Below are 19,159 nucleotides of genomic sequence, written 5' to 3' on the forward strand. Positions count from 1 at the left end.
GACGCAAAACTGTGCTTTGGTGGCTGTGTTTGGAATTATTTTCTGTTGTAGAAATAGAGCTAAAAAGGTAATATGGTGTCTAAAACGCAAGTCTCTTAATTAACTTGTTTACTGAACTGTTATATATATATGCATGTATATATTCATGATGATTTTTGGAGGAAACGATGGCATTCTTTGTGTGATTTTGATTTAATATATGAAATTATATAAATATGTGAATTTTCTGCCCCTATATCTTCAATTTTGTGATCATTCTAAATGCATTTTAGGAAACTGAATCACACAGTGAAAGAACGCACTATAAATGCGCGCGCACATCATTAAAACAAAAATAGCACACTCCTCACCACGGTCTTTTTAGCTAATTTGTGCAAAAACCTCTTGCTAAAATGTCAAAGCTTCATTTTAACCACCAATGCAACGATGCAATTATTTAGCTTACCTCTACATTCTTGTGAAGGGTTGATGTCTTGTCGAGATTTTATAAGCTGCTAGTTTGGTCTTCCTAGGCAAGTACAGCTTACACTGCATAATAGAGCATACATATGGCCAGGGGTTCACTTCATTTCCTTCGAGTTCAACTTCAGAATATGACGGGGTTTCGTTTTCAGCGGTGTCTGCAACACTAACGCCTGTTTTGTCCGTCTGCATCTTTCTTGTGATTTTAGCGCCAGTTTGCCCTCCTGCCCATTATTTACTGACGTAGTTTCCAGGGAGCGATTTATTTTTTTTATTTTTATTTTTTTTTACTCAGTAATTAATGTGTTTTAAAATGTAGCGAAGTACAATACTTCAAACAAAATATACTTAAGTAAAAGTAAAATTACAGATTTAAAAAATTACTTTAAAAAGTATTAGTACACAAAAAAGCTACTCAATTACAGTAACGCGAGTAAATGTAATTCGTTACTTTCCACCTCTGGTTCTTTCTAACGAAATGTTTTTAGACATGGTACCCCAGTAATACATGGAAATACTTTACACTATTTAATGTCATTTAATCCAGAAAAAGGAATATTTGCTCTTCTTTTGTGACCAGTGAGTCTTAGAAGGTTAATGCATGTATCAGAAGGTATACAACACTATCTGCTTATTATAAAGCTGTGAATCTGCTAGCCTCTGGCTTCTTCATTACGCCATGAGCAGCATCTGTTCTCTTCTGCTGTTGGTATGTTGGACTGCGTGAAAGAGCAGCTGTTGAACGGCCCAGAGGAAAAGTGCTGGACTAATTACCTGCTTCCCAACCCAAGTGTGTGTTTCACCCGCTCTCACATCGTCAGCCCACCTCTGGACCACAGCTGACCTCACACAGCATCAGCAGCGATTGAGAGGTGCTGGTGTGAGATAATGATGTGCACTGCTGCTTCTGTGACTCGAACGCTCTGTTCCTGTTTCTCTGTTCTCCTGTCAATTAGTGACAGACTTTCTTAGCAAGTTCAGTTAATGATCTTGGGCGTCAGAGAGAGTGAGACTTCCCAGAAGATTTAAAAGCGGTCTAGAATTTGAAAAAGTTATTTAAATGTAGACTTTAAATGCAATTAATGTGAAATACTTTAGTTTCATTCACAGCCATAACTAACCGGAGTGGGGCTCATTTTTAGTCCAAGAGTTTAATACCATCTTTTTTTAACTTGTACGTTTTAACAAGAATATAATCATAAATAACGACAGTAAACTTCTTAAGCAAACATTCTGCAATCAAACTTATGAATAAGCACAGCAAAAAAAATGCATCAAATGAACAAATGAAAAAAGAATAGCAGACATTATTTGGAATGGTTACTGATTCTGTTTACTATCGTCCTCTTGCATTATCAACTCACTATTTTCCTGTTCATCACTGTAAAGCTGCTTTCACACAAGCTGTTTTGTATAAAGCGCTTAAAGGTGACTTGACTGTTTAGTCATGAAAGACAACGATTGCAGAGCAGGGTCCGAAATTAATGGTGGCTTATGGCAAAAATGCCACCAAGATGAACAAAAATGTGGCACAAATTCCAGACAAATGGGCAAAAATTGTTCCTGCTCAATAAATTATTCCTGTCACGATTAAAATGCAATGTGAAAATGAATTAAAAGTGTCAGTTCACGACTGACACATTGAGATCTGCACGTTGCAGTTGCATCACTTTTTATGCATTATTTTTGTACCTTTGAGCATTATAATCAATCACAAACATTTCTTGTTGGCCAATTAGAGGTGTTATAGTGCATTAGTCAGCACTGAAAATGCTGGAGAAATGACTGGCTGCCAGATAATGACTCTCATCATTCCCCAGCATGGTCATGTTTCGGATTAGAAAAATTGGGTAGCGGTCGAAAATTCTACACACTGGCTCAAATTTGAGTGGCCCACTGGGAGCTCCCAGAATCTCCCGATAACAGATACGGGTTTAAGCTGCTATGACAGCACGTTCATCAAAAAACATACTTTTAATACTTAATACTGGTAATAGTAATATTATAATAAATAAAATTATAATAAGTAATAAGTAAAATAATAATTTAATAGTTAATACTGGTAAAAAGTACATATATACAGTATATATATATAGCCTGAATGCACTGTAAGTTGCTTTAAATAAAAGCGTCTGCTAAAGCATAAATGTAAATGTAAGTTCATATTATTTTGATTTTGCCAGAATCTTCAGGCAAGAAGAAAAGTAAAATCATGATACACATCACTTTTTTTTTTTTTTGTATTTGAAAGATATTTTAAGAAATGTCTTTTTTGTGGTTTGTTGTTGGTTTGTAATTCATTATAATTGTATATTCCGGTGTGTTGTTAGAGTGACGTGGGATGGTCACAGAGTGCCCTGTCTAAATGATTCCTGAAGGAGAAGGGAAACACAGCTCACCTGACTGGGACACCGCTGCTGCTTTTGTACTCATCATGTAATGAGAATTAATTGCAGAAGGATTTTGTTAGCTATTGCTCCTAACCATCCACGTGACAGTGTAATCAGTGTTGCCCAGAGCAACGCTGAGAGGTTGCCAGAGGTTCGGCCCCTCACGGGGGAATCCCCTGTTACACCGAGGGACACACATGTGTGTATGTGTGTGCGTGTGTGTGTGTGGGCATGTTTTTGTGACATATCAGGACACAACTCTGTATAATGACATGGGTATGACACAGGTATTACAAGGAGAAGGTGACTTATGAGGACATAACCCATGTCCCCATTTTTCAAAACGCTTATAAATCATACAGAATGAGTTTTTTGAGAAAGTAAAAATGCACAAAGTTTCCTGTGAGGGTTAGGGTTAGGTGTAGGGTTGGTGAAGAGGGCCATAGAATATACAGTTTGTACAGTATAAAAACCATTACGCCTCTGAAGACCTTAGCAACCACATAGTAAGCCCTAGCAACCACCCACTGCACCCTACAGAGGAATCAGTTGGGGTAATTGCATAATATTATTATAATTTAATTTATAAAAAGAATCAGCGTCCGCCCTTATATATTTTATCCTGACAACATGTCCCTTAAAAATACTTGTGTTTCGAATCAGTTGTTCCCCAAAGGCTCCTCTGGTTCTCATGTCTGTGTTTTACTAATGAAGAGGAAACAGATTGTGGCTGGTGTGAATCATCTGCTATCGTAATGAGAGAGCCATCAGAATTTTGCATACCATCTGATCCACCCTCATGTCTGCCACTGGCTCTGCTGTGAGCACATGTCCTTTGGGTGTGATGCTACAGGATTTCTCATTTTGAGTCTCAGTACAATATCAGTAAGCACTGCCTCTGTTTATTTTTATATCCTATTTTATTTTATATCCTATACCCTGTTTGGCTTTAAGAACTCCTGTTGGACTCCAGGCCTGTAATCACAGTGCTCTGATATTTGATCTATCTTCAGAGAAAAGATGGAAGGTCAGCCTTCCACTGCATTTGCAACGATTTCTCTTGCCTGTAAGAATATTTCATAGAAGCTTTGCTATATATATATGCACTGCTGGTTAAATGACCTGGGCATTAAAAAGCCCCATATATTCTGTCGTTGTGAGTTTGTAAACATTAATGACGTAGGGTTGTTATGATATGAGATTTTTCACTACACGATTATAGTGACCTCAAAAATTCATGATAGCGATATATCGAGATATCTAAAAAAATCTTGAAAAAGTAACATAAATAAATAAACTTAATCTTTATTTGAAGAGTTTATTTGCTAAAACAGATAACTCTGTTTTTTATAAAAAAAATAAAAATGTAAACATTTTTATTTTGTTAGTTAGCTGTTTTTAGTTACATATAGTCAAAATAACCTGCAATTTGATTGACATTAATTGGAATGCACAATGAAAAAAACGTGATTTCTGAGAAAAACAGTAATCTTTTTTTTTGTAAATGAACTCTTCATTTATTTATTTATTTTTTAACCAGTGAATCAAACCATTGCATACAAAAGGAGCTAAACAGAAGAGACTAAAATGCTGTTTTTAGTTTAGCACAATGTCAAAGTAAGACAACATATTTTTACTCTAAACTTGTGTTATAAATACGATCAAGTGTTTAAAAGAATTTCCTTCTGTGAACTGATTTTTATTTTATAGTATTCTATACAGTGATATAGGCTATGTCAATTAGCATTTTAAATATTCATTATCCATATGAAAATACCCGAGATGGCTTGAAGAACACAGTTATAATCGATTATAATCATGTGCTGATTCTCATAGTGTTTTAGCTATAGATATGTATAGATGCCACATTTGGCCCCTCCAGATACGTACTATAACAATCAGTGAGTTTCAAAATGCAACAACATTGTGCAGCATCTGTTTGTAAAAACCCTATGTAGCCGCACTGGGTTGTACATTATAATTAACTCTATATTGGGAACTATATAGGGAATTTTAATAATTATTCAGGAATATGATTAATATATATCTCATATGACAGTTACATTAAAATTACTGAAGATGAAAAATAGGTCAATTGTATATATCAATAACTCATTACAAGGCACTGTATTTTACTCATTAATATGTCAATATTCCATTCTTCATATCAATTATAGTGACATCTCTTACTGTAAATCACTGCAAATCAAACAGTGGTTTGTCCAGCAAACGGCCGTAAGATTAACTTATCAACTTTCAATAAAGTTATCACTTCTTATAATTCAAGGAAAAATATTCTCTGGCCATGAAAACATTATTCTATCATTATGAAATTTCGGTTACTAAAAGTAAAGAGCTTGTAGCTAAAGATCAGACATTTCATTGACTCGTGATGTGAGCATTTCAGACAGAGGCAATCATGAATATATATTGGTTTTTAATAATTGAACTAATAATACATCAAACTACAAATCACACAGAGTAAATACGCGTACGACAATACAGACAGTAACTTTGTACAAGACATAACGGAATCCAAATGAGGGAGAAAGAGAGAGAGAAAATGAGTGAAAGAGGATGAGAGAGAGAGAGAGAGAGAGAGAGAGAGAATTAGGCGTGATCACAGAATTACGCGCTCAGTTATGCAAACTCACAGACAGTAACCCTTGAAAGACAACAACGAATCAAATCACCTTGAAAAGGTAATAGACAAACTTTAAGCAGCATTTAAATCTCCATAGAGAATGATACTTGCATTTGGTCTCTTTGTGATTGGGCGTGTTCTCTCGTGTCTTCCGGGGCTACTGCGGACTCGCACGATATTTGAAAGTTCCAACGAAAGTTAGAGAGGAACTTAGTAAGTAAAAGAAATGAAAACAACTCCCATGAAAAGCTCCCAAAGGAGCCATGAGAATGGCTGTTCTCCCAGCCGCCGTGCTGAGATCAACGGCGATAGAAAAGCAAGAAGAAGAGAAGACAGGGAGGAACTTCCTGGGTCAGTTCTTATGGCTTTACTGGTTCACGCCTCTGTTTGCATGAACAACCAATGAACGTCTGCGATCTGAAGCAGAAAAAACGTTCCTTTGTCTCTGGGGAACCACCCCCTCGCGTGAGTTATAGCTGACAGAATTGAACATTTTTCTTAAGAAAGATTGTATTTCTGAAATGATGCATCTTTTTGTAATTTGTCGTCGAGATTCGACACAGTCGGATTTTTACGATTATAAAGATACCATAAATGACATATACAACTGATAGAAACATGACATTACATTCATATGCAGAATAACACACATTTAAAGTTTGATTAACACATGATAAAACTGCAGATACTCCAATTTATATGGGGAAACATCTACTGCACAAAAAGGCAATACTCAATACATTTAGAATACATTGAGAAAATAAAAGAGTTTCTAAGAGTTAGCTTTCCTGTCCTGTTTGTTAGGTCATAAAGTTTTCCTACCTGGTCAGGGGGGTAGGGTAACAACTCATGATTCTATTTGAGAACATTCAAATTAGGAGAAACATTTCCAATTTACAAGTCAGCAACTTATAATCCTTGCATAACAAGGATTAACCATTTTATGCAACACACAAACCTATTCAAAATACATATTATTAAGGACTTACATAAAGAGCGTAAAGAAAAGTTTGTTTGTGTGTGTGTACTTATGTGTGTGTGTGTTGTGGAATGTGTTTCGTTTCTCCTTTGAGGCTGCTCACGTGACTGTGGAATTTCTCGTCCAGTGTTGTAAATAATTTAAATCCAGCCAGGCTGGCGCCAGGCCAGGCATTTAGTTTAGAGAGAGTTGGGTTTATATGCCTGAATTCAAAATCTACAAGCTTTGGGTTTGCATTGTTTTAGATTCAACGAACCGTGATTCATTAGTTCAGAACCAATGAATCGATGAACTGCATATCCGATACACCTACATTTAAATTCCTGAAGAAAATGCATAACCTTTCACAGGTAAGAATGTGTTGCTTTGTGTTTTTAATATGTAGTGCATTTTATTGGTTTATCACATCTATGGAGAAGGGTCTGGCTGCAGACTTGCACTTGCACTCTCAGACTTGCAATCTCAGACACTTGCACTTCCGCTAGCAATGTCACTTAATGTTAAAGGCTTAATATGGCCTAATAACAGACTAAGATGACAAAGACAATTCAGTAGGCCTAGTCTATATGTCTTGTTGTTGACTCAACGTATGTAGAGACCAGCAAATATGAACGTGCATTATGAAATGCATTAAGTGATTTTAAAAGGATCAACTCTGTACAGGCAAGCAGACGAGTACAGAACGCATTACGTTAAATTGTACATTAAACGTTTTCCTCCAATAGAAAATCATTATAGATAAAACACCTAATGTAGCTTAATGGACAGTGGACAATGGACAAAAGACAGTGATATAAGCGAGTTGTAGAGTTTATTCTATATGGAAAAATGCTTAACGCAAACGAAACTTTGCGCGTTGCATTTATTCTGGGCTCACCTGCTTGCCTGTACATATTAGTTATGTATTTTAATAATGTAGAGAAGCATATTGAGTTTGGCCTTAATCATCTTAATCCATTATGCCACATTTTGCGGTATGTGAGGGAAATACTATATACATATTCATTAAAATAATGAACCGTACATCTACGCTTAGCGAGAGACTTTGTGCAAACGTTCATATTCTGGTGTTCTGGCCACGGATTTGCCGGTCTTGTCTTTTTCTTGCAGGACCCTTTACGTTACAGTAGTAAATTAGGTTTAATCGTTTAATCACCACCACAGCTTCGATTGCAAGTGTCACAGGTAGCGGAGAGCGCAAGTAGCGATTGCAAGTGACATTGTAATTTAGTTTCTTTTTTCTTGTCTTTGTCACCTGGCTACTGTTATAAAATGTTGGGAAATTTAAACAAAAAGTAATAAAAAATTTAAAAAAGACCATAGACAGTAAAAGAAATGGACACAGCGACCCCATTGGATTCAACGGAGAAAAATGAAGCCAATTAGAAACACGCACTTCCTGGGGGTCGGGCGTACTGCGCAGACTCAAACTGAGCTTGATGACGTAAATGTCACGTGAGCAACCTGTAAGTCTTCTAATCGCTGTGCCAAGAGAAATCTGATTCACCGAATGAATCTTCCATAGAAGGCGAACGTGAACAGGAGCAAGTTTTGGTAAGTATTCTGATTAATTATCTCCCTTGACGTTATGCCTCCACGTACCCCCGATAGCCTTCGAGCAGATTTCCTGCGAGCTTCTCCTCCTGTCCATACGGTAATTTCTCTACTGTGCGACAGAGAGTCGCTGGGTATGATGCAATCTTTAGCCTATTTTTTTTTTTTTTTACTGCTTTACATTTTTGTGTTTCTTTAGAAATAATTAATGGACAAATGGAGTCTTTAAACGCCTCAGATGTAAAGTTATTCGCTGTCAAAGTGACGCAAAAATGAATGGGAGTCAATGGAATGCTAACAGCAGGTGGGGGTCCGCTAGTCAATGGCGGCGCCCAGGGCTGCTTCAATAAAATATGAAACCCTGCCCCCCTGATAAAGACTGCAAGTGGTGTCACTAGCGGAAGTGCAATTGTCTGAGAGTGCAAGTCTACTTGTTGACTTTCTGTGTGAGGGCACCCTCTGGTGTCATGTATGAATGAAACAAATCACAAATGAGAGTTTAACGCTGCATAATGGCACTGGTGCTGGATTATTATGTGTCAAATTATTGTATGTGTACTATTCATATTCAAATATCATTAATACCGGTATATCATGACAACCTAATGACAAGCATTATTAAATATATCTAAAATCGTTATAATGTCTAGACAGTTATTGAATTATTTTTATTTTTCTCAGTACAAAAAGGGCAGATTTCATTCAGCAATGATGCATTTAATCAATTAAATGTGACAGTAAACATGTACATTGTTAGAAAAAAAATCCATTTAAAATAAATGCAATTTTTTTATTTTCTGAAAATAATCTTTAAAAAGTATCACTGTTTCCTCAAAACTATTAAGCAGCATTGATAAAACTTGAGCAAAAAAAATCAGCAGTTTAAAATGATCTCTGGAAGAAAAACATTTTAGTAATTAATCAGCATGTCATGCTTTAATGGGTTTACGATCATAATTTACAGTGATTTGTTCATCTTTAGAGTATTTAGCCTCTAGGGGGGTTATATATTCAGTGATATACAGTAACTATAGTTTCAGAGTCTTTGTCTGTGACTGGTTGGCATGTAGACAGGATACGGAGGGGCTTTGAGAGCTTTGAAGAAATACGGTAACTATAAAACACCTGCAAAGCCATGGCAACACAATCTCATCCCTGCAGACCCCTGCGTATCTCATTCTTCAACTAAAACAGACATTTGTGACAGGCTGAACTGCACAATATACAAATCTGTTTTCTAAATTACTTCTTCAGTGGTGTGGGTGCAAACATGTATTTAATGTAGACTTAATTTAATCTATCATTTGGGAAAATACTGAATAGTGTGATTGGACGCACAGCCTCTTGTCAACAGCAAAACACATGGGACATAAAGGAGTTTCCAATACAAAGAAAAAGACAATTCATTAAAATTTCTAGTTTACATCACATGTCATAATTATACTGAAACATTTCAACATTAGCAGAATTCAGTTCATCATTCCAGTGAGGTTGTTTTCTCGTTTACATTTATTTTGATCCAAAGTCTGTTGACTCGCTCTGAATGACCCCAGTGTCCCAGTGGAGCTTTGAAGGGAATGGACTGATGTTCCTCTCGCTGCTGATAAAAGGTGCTTGAACTGTGTGCACATAAACCTATTTAATAATTTTACCTTTTTCAAATTCAAAAACCATTCGTCATTTACAGTAACAAAGACAGCAAAGCCTAGTGTGGGACTAATGATAAGAAAACGCTTTGCATGAATAAATCACATTACAGCAGAAGAGAAGGGACGTTTTCAGCATCTTCATCAACTGTTTGCAAATCTAAACAATCCTTCGTCCTGTGTCTCTGTGCTGGATCGGTGCTGGTGTTTTTCTCCCCCTCCTCTTCCACACAGTTGGTTTGATGTCAGTCCTACCAAAACCATCCATCGGCCTCCTGGGAGTTTGGAGGTCTTCCTGACATCAGAGGGAATTGTTCTAGAACTGCTGCGCAAAGAACAAATCAGTACAACCTTCAAATGTTAATCACAAACACATCTAAACTTGGAATTTCCAGGAAGAACGGGATGTGTTGCATTGACCTCTATGAAATCACAGTAGTACAACAGCAGTCACAAAGATCACTCTAAGCCAAAATAACATTTCCTTTTCTTCTTGCCTAAAGCAGGTACACTAACAAAGGAAAACTGTAAGAAAACTTTTTATTATTATACATGGAGCATTGCTCTCTAAAACTAGACTTCCAAATTTCATGAAGAATAAATGAGTGGAAAATGAAAAATGTGTTGCATGCAAAAGATTTTGATGGTTGTTAGGATGTATGTAATGCCATTCCAAGATTATTACAGTTAACGAAAACTAAAGCCATATATATATATATATATATATATATATATATATATATATATTTACTTAAAATACAATTATAATGTTAAATCAAATACTATTAAATATATTTGAAAAACTTATTTGAGCTAGTTGGCAAAGCAACTTTCCAATTTTCATTTCATTTATATTGAAGTACCAAAATAACACAAACACAATAAACTAAAATGAATAAATAAATAAATATATATATATATCCATAAAAAAAACTAACAAAAAATAAAATAAAACCAAAAACACAACACAATTACTAAAATGAAATATTAGCAAAAATAATAGTATATCAGTGATTTAAAAATAAAACTGTGCCTGCAGCAGTCCTGTTGTGTTTGATGTCCTGTATGATTAAATATTCAGAAAAAATAAATAATAAAATAAAATAACTGTAAGCATGAACGGTGAACGATGAGTTATTCGTCAAGTAAAAGCAATAGTTATCACTAAACTTGCCTCAGCAAGGTCCACTTAGTAGCATCTAAACATTAACTTTCCCTCTGGTTTGAGCAATGTGATATCGTTGATTTACATGAATATGAATGTTTTTCACAGGTTCTTGCTGTGCTTGGGCTGAAAGCACCACAACAGGCTTAGCTTCCTCTCATTATTTCTCACCACATTCTCACATTTAACACAGTTTATGCTGTTTTGCCAGTTCTTGGTACCATGGACACTTTTTTTTATTTTTTATCTTGGGACAAGACAGTTGTGAATTATAGCATTATAATCATGGCAACGCCATGCATTGGAGACTTTGATATTAAAATACCATGGTGTTACTGTTTGACACAATCATGATGACAATATAAGAGATGGTTGTCAAGCTGAACTCATTAGGGAGGTAATCAACTGTCCAAGGTCCTGAAACCTTTCTAAGGACAAGCACGTTTTAGGCTCTAAAAATAACGTAATGCATCAGACTTCACAGCTCTGCTCAATGTCTAAACTAATCAATCGGACAGTTTAGGAGGGAATCTATAAATACATGGTGTCCGTCTGTCTTAAATGCACAATGGATTTTCGTCTCTCTGTCCAAACTGTGACATTTACAGAAGTTGCCTCTGGACGTCCCAGAGTAAATGCTGAAAATTTCCCAACCAGATCCAAAAGGTCATACACTATTGATCGCAATGATGTATTCCCATCACACAATCTTATCTAATAATGCAAGCATGCTTAATGTTACATGACTATCTACAAGACTTGTGCATGTGTCAATGAGGGGACGCACATTCTTTTGCGTGCATTTAAGTTATTAAAAAATAACAACAACAAAAAACACAATGTCAAAATAACTTGAAGACACCTCTTCTATGATATAACGTTGTCGATTTATTTATTAAAAAGTCATTTTGAAACTTTTCGTAGAGGTAAAAGTAAAAAATGTCAAATGGTCTAACTCTCTAATAATTGCGGCAAAAGACAACAATTATTGAAATTTGTCAGTAAAGATAATCATAATGTTACAAAAGATTTCTATTTCAAATAAATGCTTTTTAACTTTCTATTTATCAAAGCACACTGAACAATGTATCATGGTTTCCACAAATTAAGCAGCACAAGTGTTTTTAACTGATAATAATACAAAATGTTTCTTGAGCAGCAAATCAGCATATTAGAATGATTTCTGTATGATCATGTGACACTGAAGACTGGAATAATGATGCTGAAAAAAATCAGCTTTGCATCACAGGATTAAATGACACTTTAAAATGCATTCAAATAGAAAACAGTTATTTTAGATTTTAATAACATTGCACAATATTAGCCTACAATACTGTATTTCCGATCATATAAACGCAGCCTTGGTGAGCATTTTTTTTTTAAATTGGGAAATAATGACTGTGATATAATGATGTCATTTTTAACTGATGGTTACATTACTTGACATTTTAACAATAAATAAATCAACATGTGTCATGTTTGCAATTAACTTTAATACAGGCATGCATTCTTAACAACTTGGTACACGTGTTTTGAACTGAAGATTTCTCTTATGTGTCATATCTCGCACATCTTTAGCTAGTCACTGAGTCGTATGTGTGCTGCTGCTGCTGCTGTAGGACCTGTGATCTGATCTGATCTGATCTGACGCACTGAGCTCAATCTGATCCACGCGCGCTTCTGGAGAGGTTGGGGTCACACAATCCACCGCTGCGCTCCAGACCAAACGCATCATGATCCGCCACAAACGGGACACCTGGAGCACAACACGGCTTCTGAGACTGAGATCTGTGAAATATCCAGAGCTCTGGAGAGAAGAATGAATGATCCATGATGAACTGGGATGTGGTGGTTCATGTGTTTCTGTAATATTCCTGTCAAATAACAATGGCTTGTCGGGCTGGATGCTGCTGCTCCAGCATCGCTTCTCTAAATGAAGATAACGCCAGATTTATCATGCTGGCTCTGCTGATCATCATCTACCTGTTGTGTGGCGCAGCGGTGTTCTCGGCGCTCGAGCATCCGAAGGAGAAGCTCGCCAAGGAGCGATGGGCTCAGAGGATCGAGCAGTTCACCCACAAGCACAACCTGAGTCAGGACGAGCTGAAGAACTTCCTGAGGAACTATGAGGAGGCCAATGTGGCGGGCATCCGCGTGGACGCCACCAGACCCAGGTGGGATTTCACGGGAGCTTTTTATTTCGTCGGAACTGTGGTTTCAACTATCGGTGAGTTGAATATAAACTTCTAAATCGAACTGCAGCGGTCTTATATTTAGATCAAATAGGCTACGTCAAACTGCAACGAGCTTTCAGAAGCTTTCAAATCTACAGGCTTTTACAGTATTCAGTCAGCGGAAGTAAAGTAAAGTAACGCGCAACAGGTAGCCTATTTTACCTCGCATTCATAACTATATCGTTTAGTTTCAGTGGCACTAATGTGAGCTACTGATATCAACAATGTAGAGTACAGACTAGATTTTAATTAACTCGTTTAATTTATTTTAAATTCATTTTTGAGACATGGGGGAAAACGTTCCGTAGGTTCCTATATATATATATATATATATATATATATATATATATATATATATATATATATATATATATATATATATATATATATATATATATATATATATATATATATATATATATATATATATATATAAAATACATTATCTAAACAACTTCAAAATATCTTTTTGTCATCGACATTTGTATTTGTAAAATCAGGCTATAGCTATATAAAATATCTAAATCAGCTTCCATTTCTGCGTTTCATCTGTAAGTTAAACATCACTAAGCATGAGTTTTATAATTGTGTGTAATAATCTTAATTTTTATTTCGTAATTATGATTATATCAACTTAACCGCACTAATTGTAAAGACATTGTTTGGGACTTTTAAGTCATTTCCCTCATTTTCAGTAGGTCCTGTAAAACACAATAAATAAATAAACTACTGTATCTGGGTTATGTGCATAATACTGTCATTTGTCTGAACACAGGTCCCAAAGATTTTCTGTCAGACTTTCTTGACAGCTCAATAGATGGAGCTGAAAATCACTTTGAATCCATCACGTGTCTTCTTTGTTTATCCACTGAAGTGAATGCTATTGTAAACATTCATAACGCATACCTGAAACATTATTGTTCAATATGATGGTGTGTAGAACCATATTGAGAGAGAGAGAGAGAGAGAGAGAGAGTTGTGAGAATGCAGGAGATTAAACCTAAACATTAGTGAAAACCTTTTAAAATATTAAAGAGGTAACTCTAAAATAATTCCATTCCATCAATTAAACCACATAAACTATTTATTCATGCATTCATTCATTCAGCACCAATGAAAACTCACAGATGACATTGCTGCACTGCTTGCTCTTTTGTGAAGTGAAACCCTTTTAATATTAACCCATGATAATTAGTATCTCCATAAACCAAGTTTTATTCATTCTCAGCATGTGTCAGATTTGTGTTTGCAAAAGAGCTAATGAGAATATTGAATGCATTAGATCTTATTTCCATGCAGTCTGTCATCTGGCAGTTCGTGCGTGAAAATTAGATGCTTTCACAGAAACATGCAGAGCAGGGGGAGTTTATTTAGCATTATTAATATTTACTCTGTTACCCTCTCCTGCTATACTTATAGATTCAAGAAGACAGACAGTTCATGCAATCAATATGAACAGACAGTTATCAGTGATGTGATTTCTCTTAGTATTTTGTCTTAAATGGTTCAGTTTATCTCATGCACCTATTTTTAGAGGCAAAAGATCTTCAGAAATGTGACAGTGAATGGTATACATGCTTTCAGAATTTAATTTCAGTGAAATCTTAACCAAAATAAACTGAGCAAGTGAAACTGGTAAAATTGATAATACGAGAAAAAGCCATGGTAGGGCTGCCGTCACCATTGACAACCTGTTTCTAGTGGTTTGTGAAGAGGGGAAAGTGGGGTTGTCTGAAAGGAGGAGGTGATTGGAGCCCAGCGTTCACGTGGGATTTGGAGCGCATGCTGCTCATTAATGGACAATTACAGCTCAGTTTCTAATTAGTCCTAACCCAGCTTGCTGCAGCAGTATGACATGCCACGGCAGCTGCATGTGCTGATCCTAAAGGTCTGCAGTGCTTGATGTTTATTGTGTGTAGAGGCAACACATGATCTACATCAAACATGACCTTCTGACATAGGTTATATCAGACAATCAACTTATATGGAATTAATTTGGCAAAACACACTGTAGTTTATTATTATTATTCTTTTTCCTCAAATCAGATTTTTGAGACTGATTGGAAGTTGGGGGGTGCCAGATCTCATTATTTCTAAACACATTTTGTTTTTAGGTTCAACATGTGAGATTTTAGCAATGATGTTTTGCATTAATTATGTTTTATTGAGAGCATTTTCCAAATCTGAACACATTTGCCAGAGATAAAAGCATAAAAAAGAAAAAAAGAAAAGAAAGAAAGGGTGGAATATGAAATGTCTTAATGTCATCCTGATGTAATAACACTAAAAAAACAAAGATTAAATCAGATCTAAGCGTTCAGACTGAGAAGCATTAACAGAAATCAGTTAAAAAAAATCTGTTATGATTGGTTTCGATCAAGCTCGTGGATTTCAGTTTTTTTTTGTTTGTTTTTTTGTTCTTTTTCTACAAAAAAAGAAAGAAAGAAAAAACAGATCTGAGTCAAATATAAGCAAAAAAACAAATCAGATTTTGACAGAATAAGGAAGGTAGGTTGATAAATTTAGCCCCAAACAGGACTGAAGTGAAAAACACTAAAAATAGTAGATTCTAAAATATATAATTATATATATAAAAAGTACCAAAAACGTGAAAGTGTACAACACACACACACACACACACACATGCTGTCAAACAATTAGTCATGATTATATGCACACAAACTAAAAAACTAAAAGTTTTTGTTCACATAATATGCATGTGTACTGTGTATATTTGTTATGTATATATAAATACACAAACATGCATGTATCTATTTCAGAAAATGTTGTTTATATATAAAATATATTTATTTATAATATAAGTTATGTGAATATAATTATAGAAATGTATAAACATTTAAATATTTTTTAAATATATACTAGATTTGTGTATTTATATATACATAATAAATATACACAGAACAGACACATTTATTATGCAAACAAACCTTTATTTTGTATGCGATTAATCGTGATTAATCATTTGACAGCACTATATATATATATAATGACACTTAAATATTTTATGATATTATGACAGTAAAGAATGTGGTCTTGCTGCCTGTATTGTATATTTGTGCTTGCCGTGCTTTAGAATGTGTAAAACATCTTCCCATTATAAAGCACATCCTCGTTTTGTTTCTTTGTGTGCCACAGGTTTTGGGATGACGACACCCGTCACCATTGCTGGGAAGATATTCTTGATCTTTTACGGGCTTATTGGCTGTGCTGCCACAATTTTGTTCTTTAACCTCTTCCTGGAACGAGTCATCACAGTGATCGCATTCGTTTTGAAGTCCTGCCACGAGTGCAGAGAACGCCGCAAAGCCGGCCCGCCTCAGAACTGCCAGCGTCCCTCCACCGTCAGCAGAGAGCGGCGCACGGACAGCTTGGCTGGCTGGAAACCTTCCGTGTACTGCGTCATGCTCATCTTAGGAGTCGCCGCCATCGTGGTCTCCTGCTGCGCGTCCGCTATGTACTCGGCAGCCGAGGGTTGGGACTACCTGGACGCCCTCTATTTCTGTTTCGTGGCTTTCAGCACCATTGGTTTTGGGGATATGGTGAGCAACCAGCGGGAGATGTACAAAGCTCAAGCGGCCTACAGGGTGGGCAACTTCCTTTTCATCCTCACAGGGGTGTGTTGCATCTACTCACTGTTCAACGTCATTTCCATCGTGATCAAGCAAGTTCTCAACTGGCTCTTGCGGAGGCTGGAGACACCCTGTCGCTGCCCGGGTCGAGGGAACCGCCATCCACGGAGGAACGTGGTCGTCCCCGGCCACATGAGAACCAGGCGGGACAACTCCATTGAGACTGACGGAGTCAATGACAGCGAGGCGGATGGACGGCGGATGTCTGGAGAGATGATCTCTATGAAGGACTTTCTGGCCGCTAATAAAGTTAATCTGGCCATCATGCAGAAGCAGCTGTCAGAGATGGCCAACGGTTATCCTCGCCCGTTAGGGAGCAGCTCACGTCACAATGAGTTCTCCGGAGGGGTCGGAGCGCTGGGAATCATGAACAACCGACTGGCAGAGACAAGTGTAGATTGATAAATCCAGCGTTTAGAAATGTGAAATAACCAGACGACCTCCACAGCAAAGTGTTATCACAACAAAGACAAGCAAAAACCGTAACTCTCATCCTTTGGGTCTCATTCACTAATAGTTGTGTGTACAAATGTTCTTCTGGACGTGCACAGACAAGGTTAGCTTGTAAAATGTATGGCGGATTCATAACAAGTGTGTACCAGTTTTATTGTAGTTAAAAAAAAATAAACATTCTTGAAAAAAAAATTAAATATCTATAGAGATATTAAAATATTTTATATACACTGCTGTTCTAAAATTTGGGATCAGTAAGAGTTTTTTTTTAAGGGAGAATCTTCTGCTCATCAATGCTGTATTTATTTGATCAAAAAATACAGAGAAAGCAGTAATATTGTGAAAAAAAATTATCCTATTTTAATATACTTTAAAATACAATTTATTTTTGTGATGCAGTGCTGAATTCTCATCAGCCATCTCTCCAGTCTTGAGTGTCACATGATCTTTCAGAAATCATTCTAATATGCTGATTTATCATCAGTTTTGAAACTGTTGTGCTGCTCCATATATTTTGGAACATTCTTTGATTCCTTGGTGAATAAAAAATGAAAAAGAACAGCATTATTTTAAATTGTAAAATATATTTCACAGTATGACTGTATTTTTGATAAAGTCCAGATTGTTTTTGAGGCCACTATAAGTCTATTAATCATGATATTTGAGTGAGAATGTTTGCATGGTTAGTGAATGAGACTCTATTAATAATAATAACAACAATGTATTGCTGCGGATTTGGACCTTGCATATCTGAGCTGCTGTGCTGTGTTTATCATATTTCACACTAATCTCTCTAATTTAGGCTTTGTAAACTTAAAGTGCATTCATTTACAAACAAACAGATGTAATTTATTACTAGTTTTCTTGCATATTTCAGCACTGTTACAGTATGGTAATATATTCATTAAGCCTATCTTATGGGGAAGAGTGACATTAACGAACTGGTAGATTGGGAAATGAATCATTTGCTTGGATTGCATCAGTTATACTGATAACCTGCATGGGAACTTTTCTACACAACTTCATCTGCATGAATAATGTCTTAATTCATTAAGGCAATGATATCTTGAACTTTGTGTCTTCCTCATTGCACTGCTAAGTCGTATCATGCTGTACTTGATTCGCAGATACATGTACTGCGAAAGGACATATCAAATAACACCATTAAAGAACAGTTTGTGACAAAATAAATAAATAAACCTGAATTAAGGTCTTTTTTTATTGTTTGTGAGTGTGTATGCGGCTGGTCCAACATGAAACACTTATAAAGCTAATGGTTTTTTCCACTTAGCCAGCACTCAGACGTAAAGAAGGAAAAGAGCGTCTTCAGATCAAATTACCAGAGCTACACTCTGTCATGATGTTAGGAGGTTGCTATGGAAACTCTGTCTCTGTGTGAGGAGGATCCCTCAGATGGTAAAAGGCTGATAGCAGTGAATACGAGCTCCATGGGGGAGATGATTTGGCTGGTGCTGTGAAGAGTCTTTGTTTCTGGTTCTCCAGGGCTGGTTGTGTGACAACCCCCTGAAAACCTGCCAAAACAGCACGGAGGCAATCAGACAAAACAGTGTGAAATGAAAAAGAGGGTGATGAAAATAGCCCATGGCCTACATTCAGTAAATAACAAAACCTGCAATCATACATGGCTAAGAATGTCTATGTTCACATGTCTATGAACCAAAAACACACAGTTCCTATCAGCCAAATCATGTTTATATATATATATATATATATATATATATATATATATATATTTATATATATATATATTATATATTTGTAACCTGTGATAATTTGATGAATAAAAAGTTAAAAAGAACAGCATTTATTCACAGTAATAAAATATATTTTAAAGTATATTTAAATAGAAAACTTATTTTAAATCGTAATAATGTTTCAAAATTACATTTTTTTCTGTATTTTTGTTAAAATAGATACATCCTTGATGCGCATAAGAAACTTCTTTAAAAAACATCAATGAT

The 19,159-nt window shown here is 35.9% G+C and overlaps 1 protein-coding gene across 1 annotated transcript; it reads left to right on the top strand.

Annotated features, from left to right (window-relative positions):
• The first annotated feature begins 12,354 nt into the window (after positions 1–12,354).
• On the top strand, positions 12,355–17,342 carry kcnk13b (potassium channel, subfamily K, member 13b). The gene is made up of 2 exons (XM_059513555.1): positions 12,355–13,067; positions 16,231–17,342. The coding sequence occupies exons 1-2, from the start codon at positions 12,728–12,730 to the stop codon at positions 17,124–17,126; spliced, it is 1,236 nt and encodes a 411-aa protein (XP_059369538.1). The 5' UTR covers positions 12,355–12,727; the 3' UTR covers positions 17,127–17,342.
• Positions 17,343–19,159: the final 1,817 nt, after the last annotated feature.

The sequence above is a fragment of the Carassius carassius genome, chromosome 27 (assembly GCF_963082965.1).
Source record: "Carassius carassius chromosome 27, fCarCar2.1, whole genome shotgun sequence".
In the NCBI taxonomy this organism is placed as follows: Eukaryota; Metazoa; Chordata; class Actinopteri; order Cypriniformes; family Cyprinidae; genus Carassius; species Carassius carassius.